We start from the raw sequence: 8,939 nt of genomic DNA, 5'->3' as shown, positions 1-8,939 counted from the left end.
TATTCATTTGCACATTAAAACTATAAATTAAGCATTTAAAACGTTTCTTTGTAAAAAAAGAAATAATGCATTTGATAGTTCTTTGTACTAGGAAGGGTCAGGGAAGGGTTGTGTATTGTTTAGTTAGGAAGTTTTTATATGTTGAATTTTGTAACTGTATGTAAATGAAATGTTAAAAGTAAATAAAAGAGAATTAAAAAAAAGTAATATAAAATAGCCAAATGGATAAATGCTGTTCACTGAAGTGCATGGCCGTTTCAAATTTGATGCTGGACAAAAAAACGGTTCTATATGCTTCAACTCGTCTCACATAACTAAGCATTCGGAGAGACCTCCTCTACAACACCACACTCTCCGCTAAGCGGGAGGGGTGTAAAATAAAAAGTGGCGGACCGTCTAGTGTGGTCAGAGGTCAAAATTGTGCCGTTTCCAGACTATAGTGGACGCTGGACAAAAATCGGTTCTACATTTCAAGTGGTCTGATATACGCATGCATCCGGAGAGACCTCCTTGGCTTTACAACACCACACTCTCTAAGCAGGAGAGATTGTGATGTGTTGAGCAGGGAGTAGACTGCATAGGCTACTGACTGTTACAAGGTATAAAATACGTACGAATCCGAGCTGGAAACATTACTTACAGTAGGCCTACTTTTTGTATCTGCCTACTGATACTAATTGTATCTGTCTACTGTGAAAAAATAATGTCGTTACTCAGTGGAAAAAACCTGATAACACGATAATCGCTCGTGTCCCACGGCCTATGCTCTACAACACCACACTCGGCTAGGTGGGAGAGGTATAAAAAGTGTGGAGGGCCTTCCAGTGCGGCCAAAGGTAAAACAAAAAGTGAACGCTGGACAAAAATGATACACGCATGCACACGTTAGGGGAGATGTCCTCTACCACACCACACTCTCCAAAGGCATCATGTACAATCTCTGCGGTAAATGAGTAAATACAAATCCATACCTAGAAATGCACTCCAGCTCGTTATTTTGAATCTATTAAGTTGTCTAGATCCAAGGTGTTGTATTTGAGCGGTGCCTCCGCTCCATTACGCAGCTATGTGTGTCCCAAGGTATGTATGCGTGTCCCTGTGTCTGTCCGAGCACGGAAAGCTGCAACACAGTGAGTGTGTGTTGTGTTCCTGGGGGTCTGGATGTTCTGGGGACCCCCAAACGCCAACTGTCACTTCTCGGCCGTTTCGGACGTGGGAAGGCTCGCCGGAACTGGGCCGCCCCCCCTGGGCCACCCACGCGGTAACTGTGTAATTTCTCAAAGATTTTTTCCAAATATAATCAAAGTACAGAGCACAGTAGACTACAATGCAGTACAGAGCACAGTACAGTAACTATAAGAATACATGTATAGGTTCCCCCTCTCAGTTCAGTTGTGATTTTATAATATTAACTAAACATTTTTAGTCAATACTCAAACGATGTTAGGACGGAGAACCTCTTAGATCTATAGATGCATGTTATCATTTTTACTACTACCCAAATGTGGATCTCATTCCATCTTGGTGATTTAGCCTAATTTAAATAATTACAGCTGCAGGACATTTTATTATAGGAAATGCCATACAGAACACAGCAGTTATAAGCATAATTAAATAATAATCAGTACAAATTCAATATAACAGATTTCAGTCACTATCCACCTCCCTACCAACATACAGGTGTTTCATTTTGATCCTCCCAGTGAGCTAAAATGGGGCCCATAGTGTTTTATATTTTGCGATGATATTGCATTTTGTTATCCCGTTTATGAATTGAATACATAGGATTATTAGACCGCAAGGACTTATTTTTGGGTCCTTTTAGACAAAGTGTCTTGTTGCCGTTTGCATGTCTGTCTAATAAAGTAATCAATCGATCAAAGTGAAACTCTTGTCACAATGTTTACAGTGGAAAGGTTTTTCTCCAGTGTGGCCACGTTGGTCTGTCTTTAGATTACCTAACACTCTCAAACTCTTGCCACAATGTGTACAGTGGTAAAGTTTTTCTCCAATGTGGACACCTTGGTGTCTGTTCAGAGAACATGACGTGGAAAACCTCTCATTACATGTTGTACAATGGTAAGGTTTTTGTCCAGTGTGGACACGCTGGTGTGTCATCAGTTGAGCCGAGTATTTGAAACTCTTGTCACAATGTTTACAGTGGAATGGGTTTTCTCCAGTGTGGATACGCTCGTGTGTTTTCAGAGAACTTGACTTAGCAAAATATTTGTTACACAATGTACAATGGAACGGTATTCCTCCAGTGTGGGTACGCTTGTGTGTCACCAGTTGATAAGAGTATTTGAAACTCTTGTCACAGTGTTTACAGTGGTGAGGTGTTTCTCCGGCGTGGATAAGCTTGTGATTTTTAAGATATTGTTTCGTAGTAAAATACTTGTTACACAGAGTACAGTGGAAACGTTTTTCTCCAGTGTGGGTATGCTGGTGTGTCGTCAGTTGATGTGAGTATTTGAAACTCTTGTCACAATGTTTACAGTCGTATGGTGTTTCTCCGGTGTGACTACGCAGGTGGACTTTCAGAGAACTTGACACAGTAAAACATTTGTCACACAGTGTACAACGGAATGGTTTTTCTCCAGTGTGGACACGCTGGTGTTTCATCAAATTAGATGATTCTTTGAAACTCTTGTCACAATGTTTACAGTCGTATGGTGTTTCTCTGGTGTGAATACGCAGGTGTACTTTCAGAGAACTTGACACAGTAAAACATTTGTCACACAGTGTACAACGGAATGGTTTTTCTCCAGTGTGGACACGCTGGTGTATCGTCAGTTGACATGAGTATTTGAAACTCTTGTCACAATGTTTACAGATTAGTTTTTTCCCTGTGATATTCAGGGCGTCTATGCACGCTTTTAGTTCTCCTGGCTGAGTTAAAGTCTTGCTAAACTGTTGATGACTCGGAGATCTCGGTTCCTCTGTGTGTCCTTGTCTCTTCCTGGTTATAGAGCTGGTGTTTGAAGCAGACTGACCTCCACTGGTCTCATCCCAATCAAAACTGTCATCAGTGACATCAGTGTCAGATTCAACGTCAAAGCAGTGTGAAGAGATGTCTTCATCACCATCTTCACTTTTCACTGCTAGTAATGTCAACGTTGATCCAGCAGGCTCCTCTGGTCTTTGGAGTAGCTCCTCCTCTTCCTCTTTAATGTGTGGAGGCTCTGGTTCCTCCTGGGACAGACTGGGGCTGCTCTCCTGTTTAGGGGAAACCTCCTCTTTACACACAACCATGTGCAGGATGTCTAGGAGCAGAAACATAGAACATGATAATTCAACACTGAATTGGGAATGGGAGCATAATCATTATAGTTTATCGTGATAAAAAACGTTTACAGTGATCATATTGCAGAGAGATTAAAATGTATTGTGGGTCATGACTGAAAGAATAAGGTTGCGAATACAAGCGTCCAAAATGAGTATCCTCTGACGGGTGGCTGGCATCCGATAGGGTGAGAAGTTCAGTCACACGAGAGAGACTCGGAGTAGAGTCGCTGCTTCTTCACCTGGAAAGGATTCAGCTTAAGAGGTTCGGGCATCTGGTTAGGATGCCTCTTGAGCGTCTCCCAAGGGAGGTCCTCTATGCACATCCCACTGGGAGGAGACCCCAGGGCAGGATCAGATGGAAGGATTACATCGACACACTGGCCTTGGAAGGCCTCGGGATCCCCCAGGAGGAAGTTACTATTCATCTCTGCTATGGGGATATTGTATACAGAAACGCATCAGCTAACACACTTAAAAGTTTGGACTCAGTTTATCATTCTGCCCTCAGATTTATAACAGGCGACGGCTATAACACCCATCACTGCATACTGTACAATAAGTTGGTTGGTCCTCCCTTGCGACTAGGAGAGACCAGCATTGTTTTTTATTCATCTAGTTCACCTTCTTATTTAAAAACTATCTTTTACAATGGAAAACTATTTCTTATCATACACGCTCTCAAGATTATTTGATGCTTGAGACCACGCATGCCTCCACTAAGTTTGGAAAATCTGCACAAACAACACTCAAAGCTGACCATTCATTGTCAATGGCATATAACTAATTTGGCACCGAAATCGCCTTTTGACGCCTCCCGCCCAAAGGCCCGGGCGCTGAGGTCGCCTTTGGATGTCTATTTTAATATCAATTGATTACGGTGATCAACTGTGTCCTGTACGCGCTCATAACACTCCGGTGCGGTGAAAAAAAAAGAAAAAAAACGGAAATGAAAATTCCCGTCTGAGGACGCAGATTTTAGAATAAAAATATCTCGGATTCTTCTTTTTGGCTCAAAACAAGCTAGATTTATGTCTCATTTCTCTAAATTATATGGTCTTCGCTTACAGAAAATATGTTCTGGATGAAATAAATGACATTTGCGACATGGCTACTTCAACCAATCAGATTGCTTCCTCGAAACGAGAGAGAGAGAGAGAGAAAGAGAGAGAGAGCACATGAAACGTACCGAGGTGTGGGTGGTCTTCAGGTTCCTCCTGTTTAATAGAAATGTCCCTGGAAGAGTCTGGAGAGTTCATCTTCACCTGCAGTCTGGACTCCACACACTGGTCTGAAACCATGCAAGTGAATAATGACTTTAAGACATAGTGGTGTCAACGAGAATAATATCTGCAGACTGTTAAGGCAAAATGGTCTAAGCACAACTCTACAACATATGAATCATGTGTTCAAAGATTCTGGGATTTAATATTAGGGAATAAATCACGCTTAATTTAATACAGGAAACTTGTGGGCCAAAATGTAAAATAATCCACCGGGCGGAGACACTTTTCCTGGATGTAAGGCTATCCCCGAGCCCTGTTTTTAGGATTCTTAGTTTATAGGACGGTCTGTTTGCATGCAGGCTATCAGCTTGAAAGAGCACTGTAGTTGCGTGCTGTGGCTGTAAAGTGCACGCATCAGATAAAGTGCATGTCAGAGAGATTACATTAATTTGGTGTTGTCGTACTCAGGATTATTGCATCCTTGTCGGGCTTTAGCAGGAACGCGCTGGACATTCTTTCTTATATATTTTTGCTGTAAAACAAAAATAAGAAAAAAGAAACAACTAAAAATGACAAAAAGAAAAAAGTTGAGCCCAGGTTGAAGTACCAACCTAACCAGCGATTGTCCATCGAACGTTTGGGGACAGCTTTACCTGGTTCAAGAGTGATGTTTTTTCTAAGGCTGTCAAAGTTAACGCGTTAATCGTGCGTTAACGCAAAGTCCTTTTAACGCCGTTAATTTAATTAACGCGCGGTGAAGTTTGACAGAACTGTTGAGAGACGCATGCATGTGAATGCAGGCAGCCAGAGATTCCAATAGCCCCGCCTCTCTCTCATTCCCCCCTCTCTCCGTCAGACAGCCTGTGCGGCCGGGGTGCGGAGTGTACTACTAGGCATGACAAAGAAATTAAATTGGAGAAAAAGGGGGTAAAATAAGTGGTTACGCTAACAAAAATAAAAAGTACCCATATCGGTACCGCAAAGGTCGAAACGTTAAGTCGTTTTTTGTATACTTGCACCTAATAAAAGGCTTAAAATGTCCATGCTGCTCCAGTGTCCTCTCCTCCTTCTACTCGTATCGGTACTCTGTATCAGCAAGTACTAAATATTAAGTACTTGTACTCATACTCGGTCTAGAAAATGGTATCGGAACATCTCTACCAGATGGTGGCTGTACGTGAACCAATACCGCCCCGGCGGAGTCAGGCGGGTATAAGTACGTATCTTCAGTAGGCCTACTGAAAAAAGTTGCCTACCAGTGGATTACGGTCTGGCGAGGCTCAGTAGCACGCCTCTTTCCTACAACCGAGAACAGGTCGGACCAATCGGGACACGGTATGCAATATGGGCGGGCTTTGGTACAGTGACGTTCAATGCTTGAGACTTTTGACTGACAGTAGCTCTGACCAATTGCGTCAAAGAGAAAATGTTTCTCGGGAAATGAAATCCAAGTGGAGCCAGCCCAGACTGATATACCGCGACAGTGTTGTGATATATTAGTCTGGCTTATTAGCCAGGCTAGCTTCTACCGGCCCGAGCAGACTTCATCCATAGGTAGACGAAAGACAAACGTCATGTGAGCCATTGATTGATTGAAAGTTAATGCATCACAGTATGTGAATACAATGGCTACAAGATGCTATCCCTGTCCATATAGCTACAAGTTCTCCAACAGCCACGGGTGCAGGTTTAGCAGCAGGTCAACGTGGCATTTCAGGTCACTCAATTCAAAGGAGCTTTATTGGCATGAAATAGCATACGTAAAAGCAAAGTAAGCAAAGTTCTTTGTTTACCCAGGGTGAATGGACTAAGCTCGAGATGCTTGTTTACAGCCAGACCCTTTTCAAACATTTCATGGTAGGGGTTCAATGCCTTGCTCAAGGGCACTTCAGCGGTGGTAATTTTAACGTGCCGGTCCGGGGATTCGAACTGGCGACCTTCCGATAACAAGACCGCTCCGCAAACCGTTCGGCCACCGCTGCCCCTACGTCGTTTACAGTGCCAAAGCAAATGTCAACATATAATTAAAACTGTTGAAAATGGGGAAGGTATATACAGTTGGAGGGAGTAGCATTGTGTAAACAGAGCTATGCATAGACCTAGAGGGTATAAAGCTTTTTTGAAACAAACAGCACCAATCTTTTTGCAGTCACAAATAGCACTCTTTTCTCAAAACTAATGAAATGGTAGATACTGAAAAAGCCTCAGATTTAAAATGCGTTCATAGGTAGGCTACCAGGCAGCTCTGTTTACATACATGTGCAGTAGGTCTAGAGGTCTATATTTGGTAGGTACACTTACACATAGTTATTTACTCACTGTCTTACAGTCTTACTCCATCTCACCCCACGAGTGAAGCTCTGGTTGCTCAAAGCTCTATCTGGGTTGTCCTCGTTGTGTCTTCAGGTTGAAAACGGCAGACTGTCCCTCGAACACGTCCAACTGGGTTAAGAAAACGTCTGTTCACTATTATGGACGGACGAGCTTTAGCATTAGCCCACAAAACAAACAGACTTCACGTGTAAATTCCTCCCGTGTTCACAACGTGCCAGCCTCTAGTGTCACTCTTTACACAGACTGTGGAGCAAAGACAACCTCAGACACAAGTTACACACAAAGGTTTGTGCTGAAAACTGATATGACACAGACTTTCTCTCCGTTTCATGTCCGTTCACTCTGTGCTCTGTTGCTGCTGGATAGTGGGCTTACCAGGCCAGTGTCTCACTGCCAAATATTAGCTTACAAATACAAGACTTTTGGTGGGCAAACCCTTCAAAATAAGAGTATCCTCTAGAGTAAACTGAATCCATTGAAAAATGTATATTAATTTGCCCATTAGAACTATAAATTAAGCATTTAAACGATGCAACAACACAACAACACATTATGTTTCTTCGTAAAAAGGAAATAAGTAATATAAAAAAATAGCTAAATTGATCATGCTGGACAAAAAACAGTTTTCAACTGGTCTGATATACGGATTCGGAGAGACCTCCTCTACAACACCACACTCTCCGCTAAGCGGGAGAGATGTAAAATAAAAATCACACCCGTGTGAACTGAGTGGTGTAAGGTCTGTCTGACGTAATGAAATCATGTCTGACGTAATGAAAGCACACCCGGGTGTGATTTCATTACCTGGCTTTGTTTGTGCAGAAACAATGAGCATGGTTGCTATGTTCACCCTGTTCACCTGGGTGTGATTTCATTTCGTCATTACAACAGGGTGAACATAGCAACCATGCTCATTTTTTCTGCACAAAAAAGCCAGTTGTAGGAGTGGTTTACACCACTCAAAAAGTGGCGGACCGTCTAGTGTGGTCAGAGGTAAAACAGTTCTGTTTCCAGACTATAGTGGACTCTATGAACTGGTCATACGCACGTGTTCGGAGAGACCTCTACAACACCACTCTCCTCTAAGCGGGAGATGTGTAAAATAAAGAGCCACTATCTAGTGCGGTCAGAGGTAAAATAAAATTGGACACTGGCCAAAAAACGGTAAAAAAGGTAAAGGTAAAAAACATGCAGTTTCCCGACTCTAGTGGCACTGGCCAAAAAACGGCTCTTCGAGGCAGCTGTTCTAACTTCTGACACACGCACACGTTCGGGGATGTGTCCTCTACGACAGTGGTTCCCAAACTTTTTCATGTCAAGTACCCCCAAATTGATACCAATTAGTCCACGGACCCCCATTTGAAAAGACATACCATGCAGGGACCCCCTAAGAGAAGAGTTTTACGGCTCTAGCAGTGATTCTCAACCAGTTTAATTTCAAGGACCCCCAGTTTGACATGAATTAGTCTACGGACCCCCATTTAATGGCATTTCTATCTCTGTCAGTACAAATTCAATATAACAGATTATAGATTCTCAAATTAAGTCAATTATTCAGAGCACCTATGCTGACGTATAATGCATGTAACCAATTCAACTTAAAGTAGTCATGTTTGATCAGAATGATGAAAACAATAGTAAAGCTTAATTTTACCCTTTATAGTTTAGGAGACCAGATCTACAGAGATCAGTCACAGTTCTGCCCCGGTAAGACCCAACGATGCTTCTCGGTAACATTTTTATTTTAATTAATCACTTAATTATTATTTATTTTGTTCTATTATCTTTTCACCTAAACATCATCATTGATGTTCATTGTTTAGTCTTGCAATGCCATTGGTCATGATATTTGCATATAAATACCCCCCACAGAGGCACAGATTTACACAACTTCAAAATCTCTTATTTTAATGATGTTTGGGAGAGAAGAAACACTTCCCTGGGGTTATGTGGGTAATATGCGTTTTTAGATATTTTAGTATTTCCAAGTGTCCTGATGTTATGGACACTGGGCTCACGTAAGACAGCCCTCCCCCTATCCACACAGAGAAGCACTGCACCAAAGCATTATGTGAATTGTAGTCCAGAAAGGAAGTG

At 42.2% G+C, this 8,939-nt stretch overlaps 1 protein-coding gene across 4 annotated transcripts; it reads right to left on the bottom strand.

Moving 5' to 3' along the window:
• Positions 1–1,547: 1,547 nt before the first annotated feature.
• LOC306925307 (uncharacterized protein) lies at positions 1,548–7,207 on the bottom strand. 4 transcript variants are annotated; one of them, XM_079504062.1, is made up of 3 exons: positions 6,810–7,207; positions 4,472–4,573; positions 1,548–3,263 (listed from the first exon to the last, which is right to left on the bottom strand). In XM_079504062.1, exons 1-3 carry the CDS (start codon positions 6,811–6,813, stop codon positions 1,870–1,872), a joined length of 1,500 nt encoding a protein of 499 aa, XP_079360188.1. In that variant the 5' UTR covers positions 6,814–7,207; the 3' UTR covers positions 1,548–1,869. The 4 variants fall into 4 exon arrangements, with proteins under 4 accessions (XP_079360188.1, XP_079360189.1, XP_079360191.1 ...); XM_079504063.1 differs by having other exon boundaries at positions 6,828–7,207; XM_079504065.1 differs by having other exon boundaries at positions 6,836–7,207.
• Positions 7,208–8,939: the final 1,732 nt, after the last annotated feature.

The sequence above is a fragment of the Electrona antarctica genome (genome assembly GCF_951216825.1).
Source record: "Electrona antarctica genome assembly, chromosome: 6".
NCBI lineage: Eukaryota > Metazoa > Chordata > Actinopteri > Myctophiformes > Myctophidae > Electrona > Electrona antarctica.
The sequence above is the reverse complement of the archived record's forward strand: the minus strand, read 5'-3'. Positions and strand labels throughout refer to the sequence as shown.

Excerpts from the sequence above, each read along its gene's own strand:
- LOC306925307 (XM_079504062.1), bottom strand. Across the intron at positions 3,264-4,471 it reads TGAAGACCACCCACACCTCG|ACATCCTGCACATGGTTGTG; the intron begins GTACGTTTCATG and ends TTCTGCTCCTAG.